This window comes from Pelophylax lessonae (assembly GCF_965119305.1).
Source record: "Pelophylax lessonae genome assembly, chromosome: 3".
In the NCBI taxonomy this organism is placed as follows: Eukaryota; Metazoa; Chordata; class Amphibia; order Anura; family Ranidae; genus Pelophylax; species Pelophylax lessonae.
Window position 1 is genome coordinate 370,819,123 of NC_138770.1, and position 23,158 is coordinate 370,842,280.

Here is a 23,158-nt window from a genome sequence, read left to right on the forward strand (position 1 = left end):
TTAGACTTTTGGCATCCCAAATTGTATTTTTGACTTACCGTAAAATCCATTTCTCTGATGTTCATTGACAGACACATAATGATCTTAACTATTGGTTTATACTGCCACCTACAGGAGTAGGACACTAGGCTGAAAAAAAGTCTGGCTACACCTATGGGCAGTCCCAGGGCGTATAATCCCTCTCTCTGCTATAGGAACTCAGTTAAACAAGCAGTGTCAGAAGAATTACAAATACATAGAGGGGTGGTGCTCTGTCCGTCAATGACAGAGAAATGGATTTTACAAGTCAAAAATCCCATTTTCCCTTTTGTTCATTGGCGAACAAAACCCGTGATCTTCTTAACCATTGGGAATTCCAAAGCAGTGTTAAAAATGAGGGGTGGGAACAAAAAAAAATTCCCAAGGCAAACTATAGCCAACCAGGCAAACCGATTAACCAAAACTGGAGCTCCCCTGAAAAAAAACAATACACCCTCAAAGAGGACAAAAGTCCTCTAGACCGCAGCCTGCAAAACTTTGCAGCCAAAGGGAGCATCTGCAGATTCCAACATATCCACTTAATAGAACTTTGAGAAAGTAAGCACCGACCACCAGGAGGCCGCCTTGCAAACCCGCATCACTGACCCCGGACGGAAGGGCCCAGGAGGTCCTGAGCGCCCAAGTAGAATGCGCCTTGACAAGAAAAGTAGGAACTTGACCTTTGATAGAAAAGGCCTGAACCACCGTTCAATCTGGAAATGGTCCCAGAGGAAGCGGACAACCCTTTCCGAGGCCCATCCGTGAGCACAAAAGTGAGTCTGATTTCCTAATAGACTCCGTAGCTGCCAGTTACACCCAAATCGCCCGGACTACATCCAAGGCATTGCAAAGCAATTTCCTTTGGATATTTTGGCCTGAGAAATAAGGAAAGCAACACAATGTTTTCATTCAAATGAAAATCAGAGACCACCTTTAGAAGGAACGATGGACAGGGTCGAAGAACCCCCTAATGTTTGTGCACCACCAAGTAAGGTTAGTGACAGGATAACGCCGCCAATTCCGACATCCTGTGTGCAGAGGTGATAGCAACCAAAAAGGCCACCTTCTGGGACAGAGAAAGCAGGGGAATCTCAAAAAGGGTTCTCAAAGGAGGACTTTTGGAGGACAAAGCACCAAATTGAGGTGCCAATGCGGCAACGGAGACCGCACTGGAGGAGCCAAGGGCCTAACTCCCTGAAGCGTGTGGCTAAGGGCCGTTGAAAGAAGACAGCAAAGGCCGACACTAAGCCCTTGATTTTACTCAAGGCCAGTTTCTGCTCAACTCCCCATTGAAGATCAAGATTCGAGCAACCGAAAAAGAACAAAGATGAACTCCAAGAGACCCACACCACGCAATGTATGTCTTTCACGTACAATGGTAGATCTTCCTAGAAGCAGATTTCCTAACAGCATTGGAATCATCGACTCAGACAAACCTCTATCCATCAGTACCTGACGTAACAGCAAAACCGTCAAAGCCAGCGGCTGTAAAGCAGGATGGAAGATTGGTCCTTTGGAAAGCAGATCCTCCTTTGTAGGAAGCTTCCAAGGAACATCGGTGACCAGCTGCACCAGATCGGCGTACTAAGCCCAGCGAGGCGAGTCCAGGCCATTAAAATGACCGGAATCCCTTCCACCTCGATCCTGCGTAAAAGTCTTGGCAGAAGCTTGAGAGGAGGAAAGGCATACATCAGATGATACGGACCCCACGGGGCCACCAGTATGTCTGTGGGGTCCCCCAGAGAATCCCGTGACCTCTGCACCTTTCTGTTGAGCCAGGACGCCAACAGATCAACCTTGGGAATGCCCCATCGGAGACACAACTTCTGAAACCCCTCTGGATGAAGGGACCACTACCCTTGGTCCAACGCCTGCTGACTGAGGTAATCCGCCTGTCAGTTTTCCACCCCAGGAAAGTGTACAGCGGAGGGGGCTGGAACAAACCATTTTGCCCACCTTAGAATGCCGGCTACTTTCAGAGCTGCCATAACTTCTAAATGATAACACTTGCTGGTCCTATTGTCTTTCCCCCTCACCAGTTCTACCATGGCTTCGCTGACTCTGATGTGGATGGATACCTCATTCGACTTTAAGCCCCTACCTGCTGTTACACTGTGCTGTACTGCCCTAGCCTGCTGTGAGGGCTCATTACAGATGGCACTGACAGAGCCTAGGCCCAGCTGCGATCTACCACGCCACCTGAACTGCGTGTCTACGGCATGCCATCCAGCGATTTTTCGCCCCTGACACCTGCTTGGGCCAGGTGTGCAGTCCCTGTGTTGCTTTCCCACCTATTGTTTTCACTAATTTTTTCATTTTTTCTCCCATTTCACAATCAGAGATCCGCTGTATGTACATTTTTGCCGTGCCCCGTTGGGCACCTTTGGCTGCTATGTGGATGGACCTTTACCCCTCTTTGTTTGTTGGTTGCAACAGGGACCTTGTTTTTGGGTTTTTTGGGATTTTATGCCAGCACAAGTTGGAGTGGGTGCAGGGCGGGGTGAGGGGTTGTTATTGTTTATTGGACTGTGCATAATTTTTGTCTATTTGATGCAATTACATTTGACTGTGCTGCCAATGGGAGTCTGAATATTGCAGGATGTGGGACCATTCTCCTGATTGGTCTGTTGCTGCTCCTGCACTTCAGACTGCCCTGCGGTGGAGTGTGCCCCGGGATCCCTGTGAATTCTCAGCTGCCACTTATACTTTTCCGCCTATGGCCACCATAAAATTACTGACATGGAATGTCAGGGGACTCAGAGATAAGGTCAAACGCTCTGCGGCCTTCACCAATCTTAAAAAACACAGAGCCGATATTCTAATTCTGGTGGAGACTCACCTAGAGGGCCGTATGCACTTGTCGCTTAAGCGCCCCTGGATTGGCTGGGTGTATCATTCAGCATACACCTCTCATTCCAGGGGAGTAGTGATTCTACTCGCCAAGTCTGTTCACTTCCAACTCCAGGGATCTCGGGTTGACTCTCAGGGACGATTTATTTTCCTGCATGCCTTAATATTTGGGGAACCCTGGTTGATTTTGGCCTTCTATGTGCCCCCTGCCTTTCGCCATGACCCTGGTTACAGAGGGCCTGTCCTATATGGCACAGTATCCGGGGACCCCTGCAGTTTGGCTGGGGGACTTCAATACTGTGATGAACCCGGGCTTGGACAGGCTCCAGACGGGTCCACGTATGGCCCAGCCTCCTGCCTCCACCCGATTTGCCCGCCTGGTGGAGAGTGTGGGCTTGGTGGACACATGGAGGGCCAAGTTTGCCCTGCAGCAGGCATTCTCCTGCTTTTCAACCACTCACCGTTCAATGTCCCGAATCGATTTCATTCTGCTGTCTAAAACCCTGCTTCCTAGACTGGCGTCTGTGGGGTTATTCCCCAGATCCTTGTCCGATCATAGTCCCTACTGGGTGACAATCCGGTTACCACATGACAGGTCGCCTCTGGTCTGGCGCCTTCGCCCGATCTGGTTGTCCCTACTGCCTCAAGAGGCCTTATTGGACGCTCAGTGGGGACAGTTCTTTGGAGATAATGTGGGTTCGGCCTCCCCCCTGGCGGTGTGGGAGGCATTTAAACTCCATGCCCGAGCTACCTTAATATCCAAGACAAAACACCATAAGGCAGGCTCCGCACTACTTCAAACGCTAACGGGAGTTGTCGCCCAGGTGGAGTTGGAGCAGGCCAAATCAAAACTGTTTTTTCAAAGACAGAAAATCTTTGAGCATGGGGAGAGGGCCGGGAAATTGCTGGCCTACTTGGTACACTGAAGACAGACCACCAGTTGTCATTTCACTACAGACTGTTACAGGAGACCCCCTGAAGGACCCACAAGAGGTAGCGAACCGGTTCCGCTCCTTCTTTAGTACCTTTACACTTCTCAAGCTCCTAGTGACCCTACCAATATGCGGCTGCTACTCGACGGGGTGGCGTTCCCCAGACTTACGGAGGAGCAAATGGCAATGTTGGAAGCACCGCTTACGGAGGAGAATTCGGCGGCCGTATCCAGGTTCCCCAGATCTGAATCCCCGGGAACAGACGGGCTGCCCGTTGAGTTTTACGCCAATTACTTCTCCTGCCACAGCTATTAACACTGTTTAATGCAATTTTTGAGGAATCCACGCTCCCTGCGTCTATGGGTGATGCACTGATCGTGTTAATCCCTAAACCAGGCAAGGACCCCCAGTTCCCAGAATCTTATCGTCCCATCTCACTCCTACAGGTAGATGTTAAGATACTGGCCAAAATTCTCTCTATCCATCTGAACCAGGTAATATTGTCCCCAATTAATAAAGACCAGTCAGGCTTCATGCCAGGCAAAAACAACTCCTTTAACCTTCGTAGATTATTTATGAATATACAAGCTCGGCACGAGAACTCAGGTAGTTGGGTGGTGGTGACACTGGACACGGCCAAAGCTTTTGACTCCGTGGAGTGGAGCTTCTTATGGGAGTGCCTGGAGAGATTTAGATTCGGACCGCGGTTTATTAAGTGGGTCCAACTGATTTATAGTGCTCCGGTTGCCAAGGTCTTGGCAAATGGCAAGACTTCCACGTCGTTCCCGCTTACCACGGGAACGAGACAAGGGTGTCCACTCTCCCCCCTACTTTACGCATTGGCAGCCGAACCACTAGCCATAGCCATTCGGAGTCACCCTGGTGTCCGTGGACTGTGCATGGGCCACTTGACTAAAAAAATTAGTATGTATGCACAGGATACGTTATTGTATCTCGCAGACCCAGAAACATCCTCGACTACGGCCTCATCTCTAATAAAGCGTCTCGGTAAATACTCCGGTTTACAAATTAACTGGGGCAAGTGACAGGTCCTCCCGCTGACTTTTACTTTTCGAGGCTCTGAGATTTTGGGTGAGACCTATGCTCTATCACTACAGTAGGGTGTGGGAGGTGGTGATGGATAGAATGATGTACACGGCGCTTCACACCCATACCCCCCTGTGGCATAACGCAGCCATGGCGGAGTTCTGGTCTCTGCCAGATTCTGCGCTGTGGAGCGGCAGGGGAATTCTCTATCTCCCACAATTATTGCAGGGAGCTGACCTGCACACGTTCGCTGACTTAAAGAGGAAGTAAACCCTCCTCAGGAAGTTGTACCTATAGGTAAGCCTATGTTAAGGCTTACCTATAGGTACTGTAAATATCTCCTAAACATGTACCGTTTAGGAGATATTTACATTTGATGCAGCCAGTGACGTCACTGGCGCATGCGCTCTGAAGGAACGGCAGATCGTGCCGTTCCTTCAGAGCCCTGTGCCGTGACCGTCGGCTCCCGCGCGCGTGCGCGGGAGTGACGTCACCGCGGCTCCGGCCAATCAGATGGCCGGATGCCGCGATCCCGGAAGACGGGCGACTGTACATGTCGCCCGTCAGAGGTAAGAGAGCGGCGCGGCGAGGGCTCGTTCTAAGGTAAGTATTTGATAATGAGCTAGTATGCGATGCATACTAGCTCATTATGCCTTTATCTTTCAGGATGTAAAGAAAAGAAGAAAAAAAAATTATCGGTTTACAACCTCTTTAAGCTCCACTTATTCCCTCCTGGCCCATATTTTCCGCTTCTACCAGATCAATGTAGTGACCAGTATACATGCCCCTTTCAATGCAGAGACCAGCGTGCTGACGTCGGGACGGTGCGTGACTAATGCACGCACCGCCCCCCACGCGACGTCACCTGGGATGTCCTCTATGATTGGTCCAGGCTGGAGACTGGACCAATCACAGCTAGGACATACAGAAAGTGGGGAGTGTCGGGCGCATTGCTCTGCGGCCCGATGACCCTGTATTTTTTTTTTCTTCCTTTTTTTTTTGGGCCACGGAGATTGGGGGGGTGGCGCCCCTGCGCCCCCTATAGACTGGCCGCCACTGGCAAAAACCCTGATGTAGGAACTGGGACAATCACCCCTTGAAGTAACAGGTCTTGTACCACCCCAAACTGACCCTGTAAGCGGTCCTGGGACAGGCCCAAGTTGGAAGGAAAGAACCTTCCTGGGGGGTAAGAGCAAGACGTCCCCCCTTCCCCGATACGAGTGAGGGCGCACCTTAAAGCTGAGCAAAGAGCCTTGTCTGGATTTTGGATGAGCTCGCTCTCGACTTGCCAAACAAGAAAACTTAGGAGACAAGAAGGATGGCCCACATTGACGAGGGTCCTTGCCTTTAGTAGCCTGCGGAAGAAAGGTACTATTCCCCCTTGTGAGACCCTTAATGAGGTCATCCACGGTAGCTCCAAACAGGTGATCGCCTTGAAAATCAGTCAAGGCTTTTTTGGAAGTCTGGTCCGCAGACCAGCATTTGAGCCAAAAAATACGCCTAAGGACAACTGACGAAACAGAGCCTAGCTACTAGGGGAGCCGCATCCAAAGAGGCATCACAGATAAACTGCAGTCCCTGGACCAACTGGTCCGCCAGCTCAGCAAAGGCAGGGGGGAGCTGCTTCACCCCTCCAGGTCACGGCGTAAAAGCCAACCCCACTCGGTCAGTTTGCGACACCAATGCAATGGTAAAAACCGGCCTCAGTGCCGAACCAGCCAAGGTGTACATATTGCGGGCCACTGCCTCCACCTTCCTGTCCGCTGGGTCCTTAAAAGGCCGGGGACTCTTTAACCGGATTTATGGTTGCTTTGTTCAATCTGGAGACCAGAGGCTCCACCACCGGTGAACCATCCACTTTTTAGAGGGGACTCCTCATGGGGGTACCGCATAGTAAATCGCTCACGGACCACAAGGTGATGTTTTGGCCATTCCCACTCTTTAGCGACAATTCTGTCAAAATATGCGGGGAAAGGAAACACCTTTGCTGCGCTGAATGGTTTGTGAGTGCCAAAGGGAACTGACGCCTCCATTGCAGCTTCAGCTGCGTCCTCCATTTTTAAGGTCTCACGCAGAGATACATCTGTGCATCCACCAGCGCCTTTTCATGCGCAGTTGAAGAAGTGGCGGAATCATCTTCAAAACCTGAGAACTCAGGGCGCGTTGACGCAGACCCCATAGAGTGACCCACGTCCGCAGTGGTAAAATAAGATTCAGGATCTGAGGAGACAGGTGAGGAAGGGGCGCTTATTGCTAGCCCGTCGCCCAAAAACCACCTCCAACTGGGATACAAAGAACTCCACGGCCGCCGTCAGTGCATCAACGGATGGGTGGGACCCAAAGGGCCCCATAGCCTGAGGAGGAATCAGGTGGGGAAATGTGCTCCAAAGACGCCATGAGTCATTTGGGGGAGCCCACACGAAAAGATAAAAATACTGCTAAGGGACACCCGACAGCACCACTCGGTCGTCCGTAACAGAGAACCTAATCGATCCTCAGCAAAGAAGGAGAGGACTCTGCACCCAGCAGAAATAGGCACATGCAGCTATCAGGATAATCTGCACTCTACGTGTAGCCATCAGGAAGTGAAAGGAGTCAGCACCAGGGGATGAGGGGCACCGACCAAAATTGCCACCCACAGGGCTCCACTGTCACGGCTGACATTTTTTATGAAAAACCTCTGCAAAATGGCTGCCGGACTACACAAATATGGCCGCTGTACATTGAGCGCACAGGCTACAGCAAAATAGCGCCCCCCCCCCCCCACACGAGGCTCTCAGGCCTCAGAAAATGGGATGAGGCAGGAAGGGGGACCCTGGCAGGTGCCCCCACCAGGAACAGCGCCCCCCCCACATAGCCGATCACTCTGGTCACTGCCCCCCCCCCCCGAATCGCCAGCACAGGATCATCCAGCCCCCAACGCAGGCGTTGGACCAGGCCACCCCACACAGCCCCAGCATCATTAAAGGAAGGGGGGCGCGATAAAGCCCACAGGGACCACCAGACCGATGAGGGGGGTGCCTAACAGAAAGGAGGGAAACCTAGGGGTCAAAACCTCCCATGGAGAAGCCCACGTCCACCCCAAAACCCTCCAGGGGGAGGGTGGGTGTACTGTCACCAGACCAGGAACCAGGCGGGCCCCGCTCCAGACAGAACCTCCTCTCCATCGAAATGGGGGGCTGAAGGCCAGGAGGAATGCAGCGACATCGCAAAGGCGTTTAACTCACAGTCCAGCCCCCGTACGATGGGGCTATGCCGTGGCTGACCTAGCGCGGGGCTGAGATCTGCGCACTCTCGCTGGCCAGACTGGGGTGACCACTGGATCTACATTATCCAGCCTGTCACCCAGTCCAGCAGTTGATTGTAGATCTCATGCCAGGAACACAGTTCCCAGCAAGGAACTAGGTCCTTAGTCCAGACTAGGCAGAAAAAAAAAAGAATAAACCTATAGCACAGAGGGAGTATACCTCCTAGGACTGCCCATAGGCGTAGCCAGACTTTCTGCCTTGTGTCCTACAAGGGGGTCAAGGGGGTAGTATAACCCAATGGTTAAGAAGATCAGGGGCTGTGTCCAATGAACGAACAAGAAATTTAATTTTTGGTGAGATACTCTAAGTAAAAAAAATCACATTTGAAGGGATGCAAACACTGCCACTTTCCTCATTAGAAAATTGCAAAAGCAGTGGCCCATTATTAAATTTAAAAATCGCTTTCAAATTCCCTTTCAACAGACGCACAACCAACCATTTCTTCAACATACCAAAAGATAAGATTCTGCAACAAAGTTTAAGATCCTTGCAATGTACATAGATAAGCAAAAGGGTAACTTTCTCAACAAAAGGAATTACTATTTATCCACTTGACCTCCGGATGATTTACCCCCCTTCATGATTCAGGACCAAGCGATTTTTTGCGATACGGCACTGCCTTACTTTAACTGACAATTGTGCAGTCGTGCGACGCTGTACCCAAAAAAAAAAAGAAAAAAAGGTATTTTTTCCTCCAGAAATAGAGCTTTCTTTTAGTGGTATCTGATCACCTCTGAGTTTTTATGTCTTGCGCTATAAACAAAAGACCAACAATTTTGAAAAAAACAAAAAGTTTTTACTCTGCTATAAAACACATCCAAAAAAAAAAATCAAAATGTCTTCATCAATTTAGGCCAATAAGTATTCTGCTACATATTTTTGGTAAAAAGAAAAATCCCAAATAAGCATATATTGATTGGTTTGCACAAAAGTTACAGCGCCTACAAGCTATGGGATTTTTTTAAAATGTATTTATTTAATACAATAGCGGAGATCAGCGACTTATATAGCAGGACTGGGATACTGTGGCGGACAGTCGGGACACTTACACTTCTTGGGGACCAGTGACACTAATACACTGATCAGTGCTAAAATATGCACTGTCATTGTACTAACGACACTGGCTGAGAAGCAGTTAATCAGGGGCGATCAAAAATATGTGCCTAGCTAGTGTTTTACTTAACTGTGGGAGTTGCTTTTACTAGGGGAAGGCATAGGTTTGCAGGAATACCGGATCAAGGCCTTCCCTACTGAGAGAACACCAATCTGTCTTGTCTACATAGGCAGACTGCCATTCTGCCTGCATAACGAACAATCAGCGGGTGCCAGCAGACATCAAGCCTGTGTGCTCCCAAACCAAAAGCACTGGAGTAGGTACTAGGTACATTATCTAGTGCAGTAGATCCGCCTTGACGCTGTATATTTAAGTTATACAGTCAGTCGGCAAGCAGGTAAACTAACTAGTGTTTAGAAAATTATTTTGAAACAATCATGATCCATATGAAATATAAATAATTACCTGCAACTCCAGCATAACTGTAACAAGTTTATTACAATAAGATGGTGGCAGGTTGCAGCGCTTATGCAAAATTGTTTCCAGGTCTGCACTTGGAAGCTCATCATAATGTAGTTCCACAAATCGGTTACGAAAAGCCCTAGATAACACCTGTTAAATTATAAAAAAGAATTAAAAATTATGTTCTCCATTAAAAAAAAAAAAGCACACTACATATGTTCAAGTAAATAACAAACCTTTCTTCCCCCATAAATGCCTGGTGGATTCTGTGTGGCAAAAAGCATAAAACGTGGATGTGCTTTAACCACTTCCTGTGTTTCTGTAATGAACAGTTCTCGGTTGTCATCTAGCAATCTGTTGAGAGCTTCAAGTACATCTGTTGGAGCCAAATTCAGTTCATCCAGTATGATCCAGTAACCTTTTCTCATTGCATCAATTAAAACACCTAAAACAAAGAAATTAGGAAAGTAATGCTGCAAACCATGGAGATATTTACTATTAGCAGGGTGTCTGTATACATGTGTGGACACTGGCAAACAACAAAAGAAAGCTTGGCATGGGATAAACTCCGCACACTACCAGCAAAAAGAAAAAAAAAAAAACGAACAAAATCTGAGTACAAAAATCCTATGCTTTTTTTTCTCCTTTGTGGGGCACAGGCATTTACACTGTTGCCCCTTACCCGAGGATCTTTGATTTCCTCCATTGTTGTCCAGATAGATCTCAACCTCCGAAAGGTTTCCTGCTCTATTACCTCAGTCTGAGCTGCAAAAAGTCAGCAAACCACATGCACTTGGATAATTCCAGAGCAAAAATGATCACCATTTCAACCTTGCAAAGCAGGGGAGAAAAGACAGATCAGGATGTACAGATCTCAGTCATGACAGCATCCAATACTTTCGCTTTGAGGATACCGGTACTTGAAGATAAACCAGTCCAGCTTCTTGGAGGTCAAAATCAATAGTCCTCCATCCATAACACAAGTCCTGGAACACCTCTGAGAGTAGGGACCACTGCTTTGGGTCCAGATGTTGCTGAGGAAGTCTGCCTGCCTATTGTCCTTGCCTGATGTATATGGCTGGAACATTTAGTTTTACCCAGGGCAGAAAGCAATAAACCCCTTGCGGAAGCAAGACTTCTGGTTCCTCCCTGATGATTCATGTACACCATCAGCGTTGTTTGCCTGAATCCAGATCTGATGACCTTCCAGTAGGATGATCCAATGCTGCGCAGAGATATCCATATTATCTGAAGCTCCTGCATGTTCATCAAGAAACGAGACAACCAAGTCACTTGCACCCACAGTGTGCCTAGGACTTCACCCAACACAATAGGCTGGCATCTGTCATAGGGGATCTTTTCTTAAAGCAAGCAAGGAGGAAGGTCTTTTTCTTGGTTTCCAAATCCAGACTCCTGAGCTACCATGCCATGATATGTTAGACAAAGCCCACGCAAACTTTTCCTCCAAAAAGGAAGCTGTGCAAGTATCCCACAATAGGGCACGCCACAAGAGCACAGCAGTGCTAATACTAGGACTAGCTCCTCTGAACTAGGATGTACTGTTCTATGTATTCGTATTAAAAAGAAAATAGTTTTTTGCATAGCCTCCTTTGTGTGAAATACCTGGTGATCCTGTCAGCCCCCTGTGCTTTACCATTACAAACTGACCACACCAGGAAATAAAAGTAAATCCATCCCAGTATGGCCAGTTTTCTTCTTTGCCTTCTACTTCAAAGCACAGCCTGCCTGTACTTCATTGGTAAGGCTTGGGCTGACATGTGCGCCACCCACCCCCCTGCAGTCTCCACCCTTCGCTCCAAGCCCCTTATGCAAAGAGATCATGTAAACACTTACAAAAAAGGAAGAAAAAAAAAGTGTACATATACACACACACACGGATGCACATTTTGTATTGCATTTCTATTAAAACACCAATTCCAAAAAAAAAAAAAAAAAAATGGGACACTAAAATTACATAAAAACAGAATGCAATGATTAGCAAAGCTCATAAACCCATATTTTATTAACAATAGAAAACAATGTTTAAATTGAGAAAATGTAATGTACCATTTTAAAAAAACAAAATTGGATTTTTGTCTTACCATAAGAGCCTATACTCTGATGTTCATTGACGGACACAGCTACAGAATCTTAACCATCCGTCCTCTCAAACAGTGGCCTGCAAAACCTTGTGGCCAAAAGCACCATCTGCCGATTGCAGTACATCCACTTTATAAAATTTTGTGAAAGTGTGCACAGACGACCAGGTGGCCGCCTTGCAAACCTGTATCACTGATGCCTGATGGCAGAAAGCCCAAGAGGCACTAAGCAGCCGTGTAGTAAGCGCCTTAACAAGGAACGGAGGAACCTGACCCTTGATGGAATAGGCCTGCAACATCGTCTGTCTTGTCCAACTGGAAAATGGTGGCGGCTGACGCGACCAACCCTTTTGTGAGGTCCATCCGTAAGGACAAACCGTAAGGCTGGTTTCCTAAACAACTCGGTTGCCGCAAGGTACACCCTGAGTGCCCGACCCACATGCAGCGAGAGCAAGGCAATCTCCCAAGGATGTTTAGGCTTAGAACACAGGGAAGGCAACACAATGTCTTCATCCATATGGAAACGAGAAACCTTAGGAAGGAAAGAATGACAAGGGCGAAGCACCACTTTCTCTGTGAGCCACCAGGTAAGGTAAGACAACACTGCCAGCTCAGACACCCTGCGTGCAGAAGTAATAGCCACCAAGAAGGCTACCTTCTGGGACAATGCAAGCAGAGGAAGCTCGCAAATATTTTTGAAAGGCGGTTATTTGAGAACTGGCAGCACCAAATTGAGATCCTATGGATGCAACGAAGACGGTACCGGGGAGCAAAGTGGCGAACCCCCTAAATAAAGGTGCGAACCAAAGAATGCATAGCCAAAGGACAGTAAAAGACCACCAAGGCTGAAAACCTGCCCCTTGACGGTACCCAAGGCCAGGCGCTGCTCAACACCTCGTGTATACAAGAGTGGGGAGTGATTAGTGCAGGCTGCAGTATTAAGACATAGTAGCTCACAGGATCAATCAATTAGTGTGAAAAACAAATGGTAATCATTAAAAGGTGCTGCGCATTAAGTGCTATACTAATTAAAATATCTAGTGACAAATAAATTCATAAGATATATAAACACACACATAATAAATCAAACAAAAAAAAAAAACAAAAAAAGTGATAGCAATATCAATAAAAATAGTAAAGGATTATAAAATTTGATGAGGAGATAAATGATCAAAATCACCAGTGCTGTGAAAACAGTTGAAACAATATGATAGCTTGTCAGATGTGTCACCTCCACTCTTGTGACCCCCCCAATGTGTGGGTTCTCACCTTATTGAATGTGACATCACAATTAAGATTTGGTCTAAAAAAGCTGGTATACCCTCACAGGGTAATGGTGGAGGGTTTCCTTTATTCCTCTTTTAATCCAAGCTCCCAGTGTTATATAGTTTCAGCAACTCTCTCACATATGGGGAGAAACCTAAAACCATGGTAAAACTAGTTTGAAAAAAAAAAAAAAGAGGAATAAAGGAAACCATCCACCATTACCCTGTGAGGGTATACCAGCTTTTAGACCAAGCTTAATTGCGAGAACAGATTCAATGAGGTGAGAACCCACCCGTTGGTGGGACTATCATATTGTTTTAACTAATTTCACAGCATTGGCGATTGGGATCATATATCCCCTTCTCATCAATTTTTATAATCATTCACTATTTATTTTTATTGTAACGCTATCACTTCATTTTTATTGTTTATGATGATTTATTATGTTTGTTTTTATAGATCTTATGAAGGAATTTATCACTGGATAATTTTAATTAGAATAGCACTTACTGCGCAGCACTTTTAATGATTACCAGCTGCTCAACACCTCGTTGGAGGAATGACAAAATCCGAGCCACAATGGGGATGAGCCCCCAAGAGACTCACCATGCAATGTAGGTCTTACAGGCGCGATAGTAAATCTTCTTAGAGGTAGATTTTCTAGCCTTTAACAGCGTGGGAATCACCGATTCAGACAACCCCCTATCCTTCAGCGCCTGACTTTCAACAGCCAAGCTGTTAAGTCTGCGACTCTAAAGCAGGATGGAAGATTGGCCCTTGAGCCAATAGATATTCTCTAAGAAGAGATCTCCAAGGGGCATCAGCAACAAGCTGTACCAGATCAACATATCAAGACCAGCGAGGCCAGTCTGGAGCCACTAGGATGACCGGATTCCTTCTGCCTTGATACTTCGCATAGGACTCGGCAGAAGTTTTAGCGGGGGAAAAGTGTATATATCAGAGGATACTGGCCCCAAGGAGCCACAAGTACATTTGTGGCATCACCAAGAGGATCCCGAGACCTTGCAACAATTCTCTGTACCTTCCTGTTGAGATGAGAGGCACACATGCACACCTCTGGAGTTCCCCACCAGAGAAAACAGCTGAACCTTAGAATGCCGGCTACCTCCCAGACCCCCTTGAGCACATCCGTGCCCAAAACGCCTCCACACCCAGACAGGCTGGCAACTGTGGAGACCACTGTCTAATAGAGGGGAAGGTAGGATTTGCCCTGTTGATGCACCGGAGAGAGAAGCCACCATATCAGGGACCCACTCGTATCCCGGCTCAACAGGATCAGATTGTCTAGAGACAGTGGATTCTTGTCCCACTTAGCAAGAATCTCTCTTTGCGGAGGTCTCGAGTGGAACTGTGCAAACAGAACTGCCCCAAAAAGTAGACACCATCAAGCACAGCACATGCAAGTCCTGAAAGATGACAGACTGCTGGACAACAGGAGCCAAATCGCATCCTGCAGATTTTGGAGTTTATTCCCCTGGAAGAAACACCCTGGCTGAAGCAGAGTCTAGAGCCAGACCCAGATAGTCAAACTTGGTGGACAGAACCAGAGCAGATTTTTGGAAGTTCAAGTTCCAACCAAACTCCTGCAGAGTCCGCAAAGTAATTTCCAGGTTGTCCTTTAGAGCAGTTGGAGAATCTACTCACAAAAGAGCGTCCAGGTACCCAGTACCGCAATCACCCGCTGCAGCTACAATGCCAATACTTTAGTGAATAACAGAGGAGCTAAGGCGAGACCAAAGAGTAATGCCATGAATAGATAATGCCCACGGCAAAGCAGAGGAAACGCTGATGACTGACATTTCAATATGAGAGAAAACGTCCTTTGATGTGGGGATGCCACTACCACACAAATGGACTCCATTCAGAACTTCTGTACCCACACAAAGCTGTTCAAAGCCTTCAGGTCGAGAATTGGACATACCTTGCCTTACTTCCTGGAAACCGTAAATAGTTTTGACTAGAAACCTAGAAAAAGTTCCGATTTTGGAACCGGAACATTAGCCCCTTGTAGTAGAAAGTCTTGCACCGCCCCAAAGAGAACCCACAGGCAGTCTGGGAACAAACACAGGTTCGAAGACCCTCACTGGAGGAAAAGACCAAAACTCGATCTTGTAGCCGGACCGAATCAGCTGGTGGACATCCGTCTTGAATCAGGGAGGTCCATGGGTCCGGAAAGAAGCAAAGACGTCCCCCCACCTCAGATACAGGTGAGGGCGCCCCTTCAGGCAGAAGAGTGCTTGTCTGCAGGTCTGGTAAAACCGGCTCTTGGCCTTCCAGACCAGGTCCACTTGAAACCTCTGGAGGAGGTCCTGACAGATTTCGATCCTTTGTCTTGAGATCGTGAGAGACGAAAAGGCCGCATACAAACCAAGAAAAAGAAAAAAAGGCCTACGTCTAAGACGAATCTCCAGTGGAAGAATAGTACCCCCCCCCCCCCCCTGTAAGACCCTTAATGAAATAATCCAGGAATGATCCAAACAGGCGATTCCTCACAAAGGAGAGAAAAGATGAGGCCTTCTAGCTGGTCGGCATACCAGCATTTCAGCCATATCATGCACTGAAGGACCACTGCTGTCACGGACAGCCTAGAAACTAAGGAAGCCCCATCCAGAGAGGCATCACAGAAACTGAAACCCCTGGACCAACTTGTCTGCCACCTCAGCAAGTGTAGGGGGAAGCTGCCCCCCCCCCCTCCAGATCCTGGCACAAAAGCTTTGCCTACTCCGTTCAAGTTTGGGACATCAATGCTATTGTGAACAGCGGCCTAAGGACCGAACCAGCTACAGTACACGTGGCGGACCAAAGTCTCGGCTCTCCTATCAAAGGGGTCTTTAAAAGCCAGAGACAACTCCACCGCATTAGAGTGGATTTATTCAGCCTGGAACCTGAGAATCCACCACAGGTGGGACTGTCCACTTTAACAGGGACTCTTCAAAGGGATACTGTCCAACGAAAACGCTTAGGGCATCGACCTATTGCATTTAGGTCAGTGACTCGCAACAATTTCGTCAAAATGCGGGAAAAGGGAATACCTTTGCCGCTTTGGGAGCTGCGGGTACCAAGGGGGACCAGCGCCTCCGACACAGCAGCATCCTCCATTTTTAAAGTTGCCACACCAATACAATTAGTGCATCCACAAGCACCGTTTCATACGCGGCTGCAGTAGCAGAGGAATCATCCTCACTATCAGAGCACTTGAAATGCGTGGACGCAGACCCAGTAGGGTTACTACATACTAAGCTCACCCTGAAACATAATCAGGGGAGACCGCCAACTGATTCTGGAAGAGGACGCCAGCCAAGGGTCCACAAATGGACCACCTATGAGATCATGCAAAAGACAAGTGGGGTCGCCTTAAGAGCTCACCATAGAGGACCCAATAGAACATAACCCCCCTTTAAAGGTGGGCCGCCGTGATGGGAAAGCGCAGTTAGGGTACCACCGCTCACACAATGGCGGCAGGTTTGTCACTAAAAATTAAGCGCCCCCACAGCACCACCCAGTTCAAGGGAGGTGCCAAGCTAACCATATGGCCCAGCAGGCTACAAGCCACGGCCTAAATTTTTGTGGGGGCCAAGCCCCAAATAGCACGCATCCTTAGTTCGGCAGATGCCCAAAGGGGGCAGTTGGGGGCCTCAGCTAGACCCACTGAGGCCGCCCCCCAATGGCAGCGCCCAAATCGACCACATTGCCTTGTAGGCCGCAAGTAGCGGCCTAAATTTTGAGGGCGCCCCTATGCCAGGACGAACCCCAGCTCATCTGAGCACCCAAGGCAGCGGGGGGGGGGTAGGCAGATACCCACAGGGGAGGCATTGGCTCCAGCCTTTCTCACAGGGGCCACCTCACACAGTCCCCCCCCCCCCCCCCCCCCCCGAGTAGGGCACAAAGCAGTGGCCTAAACTTTAGGCCAGATCCGCCCGCGCAAGGTGGGTACCCGCGGATGGTAAAACATCCACTCCCCAAGCCCAACAACCGCTGAAAAGTCTCAAGGACATCACTGTCCTAGTCAACAACCCCCAAAATGGAATGGAACCCTGCTCAATGCCCCGTTGCACACCAGGAAAAACCCGGTCAGCATCAGCATCTCAGCCAGCAGATACTACAGCCAACCCCCCTTAGGAGCATGTGGCAAAGCTAGCTCACAAACGCACACGGGGAGGAGGGGGGGGGGGGGGGTTTTGACGCATGGGGGCCAAAAGACCCACAGTGACCGTTTAGAGGGGCTGGGTGAAAGGGAAGGGAACCCGGGGGTCCTACCGTCCCAGGGAGGGGCCCACGTTCACCCTAAAAGACCACCAGAGGAGAGGGGGGGGGGGAATACTACTTATTACACCATGGCACCACTCTGGGCAGACCAACGCGCCATCGGAATGGGGGTGCTGCGAGTCAAGAGGCACACTGCGACTCAGGCTAGGACCAGGTCATATGCACCTTTGTGAGATGTTTAACTTGTAGGACAGCCCCCGTCCAGTGGGGTATGTCGCTGCTGACCTAGCGCGGAGCTGAGGTCTGCGCACACTCACTGGCCGGACTGGGGAGACCCTATGGATCTAGAATATCCAGTCCGTCGCCCAGTCCAGCAGTTAATTGTAGTTCTCACAAGAACAGAAAAGAAGAGGAAAAAATTCCATTTAAAAAGGGGAAAAAGAACACTAGGACCAGAGATCCTAGCAAGGAACTAGGTCCTTACACCTAACTAGGCAGAAAAAAAATGCCTATAGCAGAGTTTGGGAGTATATACCCTGGGACTGCCCCATAGGCGTGGTGAAGCTTTTTCCTGCCTAGTGTCCTACTCCTGTAGGGGGCAGCATAACCCAAAGGTGAAGAAGATTCTGGAGCCGTGTCCATCAATGAACGAAAGAGAAAGTTAACTCTGAAATTGATGGCAGCAACAGGTCTCCAAAAATTTGACAGACAACAAAAATGTGATTTGTTAAAGCCTGCATTAAACAGAAAATGCACAGTAGAGTCAAATCTAACTCAACAGCCTACCTAATCATTGCAATATGTTACCAGACTAAGTGTTACAGTGTTAACATGGGCGTGCATGCCAACGCGCTCCCAAAAAAGCGTTGCATAAAAAGGTGTTGCAGTGTAAGAGGCTGGCACCAATCCCCTGGGGCAAAAGTTGACTCCAAAATCTGGATTTCCCTTTTGAAATTAGGCAATTACTGCAGCTAAGGAGAGGAGGAGGAAAAAAAAAAAAAAAAAAAAACATTTCTCTTTTGAATAGCCCAAGAAGAACTAAGAAGCATTTCCTCGTGTGGCCAACTTGCAAATTACATAAAGTAAAAGTTAAAAAATGATATTAACTTCCCACACAAAATTTCAGGTCAGGTACAGAAGCACATACATTACATATCTTGGGTGTTCAGAGGAAACCTAAATTCAGCACAAGCCTGCTAGGTACCAACAGTAAGCTGTATGTAGAGACAGAAACAAGAAAATTGCCCAGATCTGGACTAATACTATAAGGAATTCTCAGGCATAATGGCCTGACGTAAATATTGGCGTCCTCTGAACTGCAACATACAGTTGTGTTTAAAATAGCAGTGCCTTTAACAAAGTGAGTAAAGCTCAAAATCCTTAAAATAGCCTTTATTTCCATACAAGCAATGCATTGGGAACACTGCAGTCTATTCTAAATCAAAAACATGAAAAAAAGGGTTTCAAATGTATTACTTTGCAGAAAGTGAAGAAAAAGGCATATTAGGCTTTTCAAAAAAAAATAAATAAATAGCGGCGTCTACATTTTCCTTTACAAACATTTACTGTATAAACTAAAAAATGCTTGAAGATTTAGCTTTCCTGTGAATCACTGAATATTTACTAACCGTTTGATAACTACTTCACATATGTATTGCATGGAGTTAACCAACGTCTGGCACCTGTGAACAGGTATTGCAGCCTAAGACAATTGCACTACATTCCACAATTCCTCTGCATTTCTTGGTTTTACCTCAAACAGCATTTTTTTAGGTCACCAAGTTTTCTATTTGATTAAGGTCCAGAGATTTGACTGGCCACTCCATACAGTTATTCTTGTCGGTCTGGAAAAAAATATGCTGCTAGCTTACTAGTGTGTTTGGGGTCATTGTCTTGTTAAAACACCCATTTCAAGGAAATTTCCTCTTCAGCATAAGGCAACATGACCTCAAGTATTTTGATGGATTCATACTGATACATGATCCCTGGTATGCGATAAATGGACCCAACACCATAGTATGAGAAACATCCCCATATCAAGATGCTTGTGCCACCATGCTTCACTGTTTTCAAGGTGTACTGTGGCTTAAATTCAGCACTTGGGGGTCATCTAACAAACTATCCATGGCCCCTAGAACTAAAAAGAACGATCTTGCTTTCATCAGACATTTCTCTTTAGGCTAGTGAATGTGTTTTTTGGCAAATTTTAACTTCTTTAGGACATCTTTTTTTAAATAATGGGACTTTGCTGGGGCTTCTTGCCGACAACGTGGTTTCGCATAAGCGTCTTCTAATTGTTACAATACTTACAGGTAATGTTATACATTTTTTGATGACCTTGGAGCTGATCACTGGCTGAGTCTGCCATTGTGGCCATTCTTCCATCCATTCAAAGGGTAGTTTTCCTTTTTCTTCCTTTTTTTTGGTTGCCATTTTAAAGCATTTGAGATTTTAGTCCTTAAATAAGGGCCACCTGTTTGACACACACTGAATGACCACACTAATTGAAGTCCACATGGCTATTTTGAACACGTCCCTTTCAATTAATGATTCAATTATACATAATCAGCAGCATGCATGTCATGACCGTTGGTTCTGTTGGTTTTCTATTACTCTACTACCCCTACTAGTAAATAATGATTGATCAGGTTAGTGACGTTTGACTGCTATTACAACTGTAGGTGGATAGTCACTGCGGACTCCTGCAGAGAGAAGACCAGTGTAGATAAACTGGAAACCTGAGCTACATGGCTTTCTGGAAAGCTTTCTAGGATTTCCATATCAAACCTGTAGCTGATCGGAAAAAAAAATCAGAAATTCAAGGTTGTTACAGAGCAACTCCCAGTATAAAGCAGGAAAACATCCACTAGTTGGCTGACTAGACAGACTTAAGGATTAAACATATCGGTTATGAATCTACCAGCATTAACTGGAAAGACTTCCAGCAGCTGTTGATTGTAGCATAATCTTTCAAATAAACAAAGCTGGAAAAAAAAAAAAATAGTTCTCTCCTGACACTAGCAAAATCGTAGGCATGGTGTAGTGGGCAGGGTTATCCTGTGCTGGCTGTTTTTGTTAGTACTATTTTTTGCCAGAATTTATTTTTCCTCTAGAGGGCAGCATAAATAATCTAAGAATCCCTGCCCCGCAAAGGATTAGATATAATTTCACACAAATTTTATCAAATCACCTGTTTTTGTAATAAAGAAATCATTTGTAACCTCACTAATTCATGAATTTTAAGCATCTCTAATGTTACATTGAAAACGTGACAATGTTTACCTTCCTGAAATACAAGTTTCCCCGAAGCATCGGATGTATAGCAGCCAATATATTCCTGGATGTCTGTATGTTCATGATTGTTAATCCTCACACAATGATTCCCACTAGCGCAAGCCAGCCAGCGAATCAAACTAGTTTTGCCAACAGATGTTTCTCCTTGCAGAAGTACCGGATGATTCCTTAAAACATAAAACGTGGTCACATGTGGCCTAATGCAAGCATACACAAAAGCAGCACTTGCCAACTAGTTTGTAAATTCAAGTCTGATCTTGGCTTATTACAGTGCACAATACAACATGTGTAGTCTATCAACGGTTAGCAAAACATGGAAGGACGCAGAATCAGGACATTTAAGGAGAAGCATTGGGGGTGTGTTCGGATGCCGAGGTGATCAAGCTGAAATTGGTGCTTTGACAACAAGTACACAGACTGAAATAGAACCATATCAGAAAAGTCCTGCAAGCAAACACCACAGGTAAATCTTTATTTGAAATATCTGACCAGTTTAACCACTTCTGGACCAGAAGGTTTTCCCACAAATAGAGATTTCTTTTGGTGTTATTTGATCACCTGTGCGATTTTTAGTTTTTGCGCTATAAAAAAAGAGCGACAATTCTGAAAAAAAAAAAAACAAAAAAACAATGTTTTACATTTTACTATACAACATTCCCAATAAAAAAAATGTAAATATCAAATTTGTTTATCACTTTAGGTCAATTTGTTTTCTGCCACATTTTTGGTAAAATAAAAACCCAATAAGTATATATTGATTGGTTTGCGTAAAAGATATCGCATCTACAAACTAGGGAAAAATCGGATTTTTGTAAGATCTTACCGTAAAATCCTTTTCTCTTAAGCTCATTGACAGACGTAGTCTTCTTGATTCTCAAGAGCTGGGTTATATTGTCTCCGCAGGAGTAGGACTAGGCAGAAAGACAAAATGTTCTGGCTCCACCTTAGGGGCAGTCCCTGAGGGTATATCCTCCCTCTCTCTGCTACAGGGAATCAGTTCTGTTCTAAAGCAGTAACAGAGAATTTAACCCAACCAAACTCAATGATAGAGGGGCGGGTACTACGTCTGTCAATGAGCTTAAGAGAAAAGGATTTTACGGTAAGATCTTACAAAAATCCGATTTTCTCTATCGCTCATTGACAGACGTAGTCTTGATTCTCAAGAGCTGGGACATCCAGAAGCAGTGCCACAAATGAGGGGTGGGATTGACAAAAATCAAAATCCAATCTAGAAGGCCCAACCGGTGCCAAACTAGAAGTTTTAAAGGCTCATTATAAACAAAGAATGAGACTCAAAAGAAAAATTTCCAACGGAAAAAAACCCTCGAGGCAGACCACTGGTCTCCTCAAATGGCGGCCTGCAAAACCTTGCGGCCAAACACGGCATCAGATGATGCCATTACATCAACTTTATGTTTTGTAAAGGTATGCACCGACGACCAGGTAGCCGCCTTGCACACCTGGACCACTGACGCCTGATGGCGAAAGGCCCATGACGCACTAAGCGCCCGAGTGGAGTGCGCCTTAACAGGGAACGGGGGCTCTCGACCCTTAATAGAATAAGCCTGTACCACCGTCTGTCTGATCCATTTGGAAATGGTCGCGGCAGAGGCAGGCAACCCCTTTTTGGGTCCATCCGGGATCACAAAAAGTGAATCCGTCTTGCGAAACGAGTCTGTCGTATTTAAGTATACCCTGATCGCCCGGACCACATCCAAGGAGTGTAAAGCAAACTCCCGAGGATGACTGGGCTTAGGACACAGGGAAGGTAATACAATTTCTTCATTCAGATGAAATTCTGAAACCACTTTTGGTAGGAAGGATGGATTCGGACGAAGAACCACCTTATCTCTATGAACCACCAGATATGGGGAACGACAAGATAATGCAGCCAGTTCTGACACCCTGCGTGCAGAAGTGATAGCCACCAAGAAGGCCACCTTCTGGGACAACGTAGGTAGAGGAATCTCCCTAATATCTTCAAAGGGAGGTTTCTGGAGAACCGACAATACTAAATTAAGATCCCAGGGTGGTAACGGCGCGCGCACTGGCGGAGCCAGATGTCGCACCCCCTGGATGAAATTCCGCACCAAGGAATGAGTAGCCAAAGGCTTCTGAAAGAAGATAGCTAATGCTGAGACCTGACCCTTGATAGTACTCAAGGCCAGTTTCTGCTCAACCCCTTGTTGCAGAAAAGCTAATATTCGACTAACCGAATAAGACCGTGGACGGAACCCCAGAGGTTCACACCATGCAATGTAGGACTTCCATGTGCGATGATAAATCTTTCTGGAAGTCGCTTTCCTTGCTTCAACTAGAGTAGGAATAACTGAAGCTGACAAACCTTTGTCCTTCAGCACCTGGGTCTCAATAGCCAGGCCGTTAAAGCCAGCGATCGTAAAGCAGGATGGAAGATCGGTCCCTGAGACAGTAGGTCCTCCCTGAGAGGAAGTCTCCACGGGACGTCCGCCACCAGTCTGACCACGTCGGCGTACCAAGCTCGACGAGGCCAGTCCGGAGCTACCAGAATTACTGGAATTCCTTCCTCCTCTATCCTTCGAAGAAGTCTTGGCAGTAACCCGAGAGGAGGGAAGGCATACA

General features: G+C 46.9%; 1 protein-coding gene across 2 annotated transcripts in view; it reads right to left on the reverse strand.

Annotated features, from left to right (window-relative positions):
• MDN1 (midasin AAA ATPase 1) overlaps window positions 1–23,158 on the reverse strand; it is a 902,759-nt gene that overhangs the window by 586,412 nt on the left and 293,189 nt on the right. For both annotated transcript variants that reach the window (XM_082250237.1, XM_082250236.1), the window contains exons 24-26: window positions 20,546–20,724; window positions 9,908–10,116; window positions 9,675–9,821 (exon numbers count right to left, since the gene is read on the reverse strand). In XM_082250237.1, the coding sequence (XP_082106363.1) occupies window positions 9,675–9,821; window positions 9,908–10,116; window positions 20,546–20,724 (535 nt within the window). The remainder of the gene's footprint in view (window positions 1–9,674; window positions 9,822–9,907; window positions 10,117–20,545; window positions 20,725–23,158) is intronic.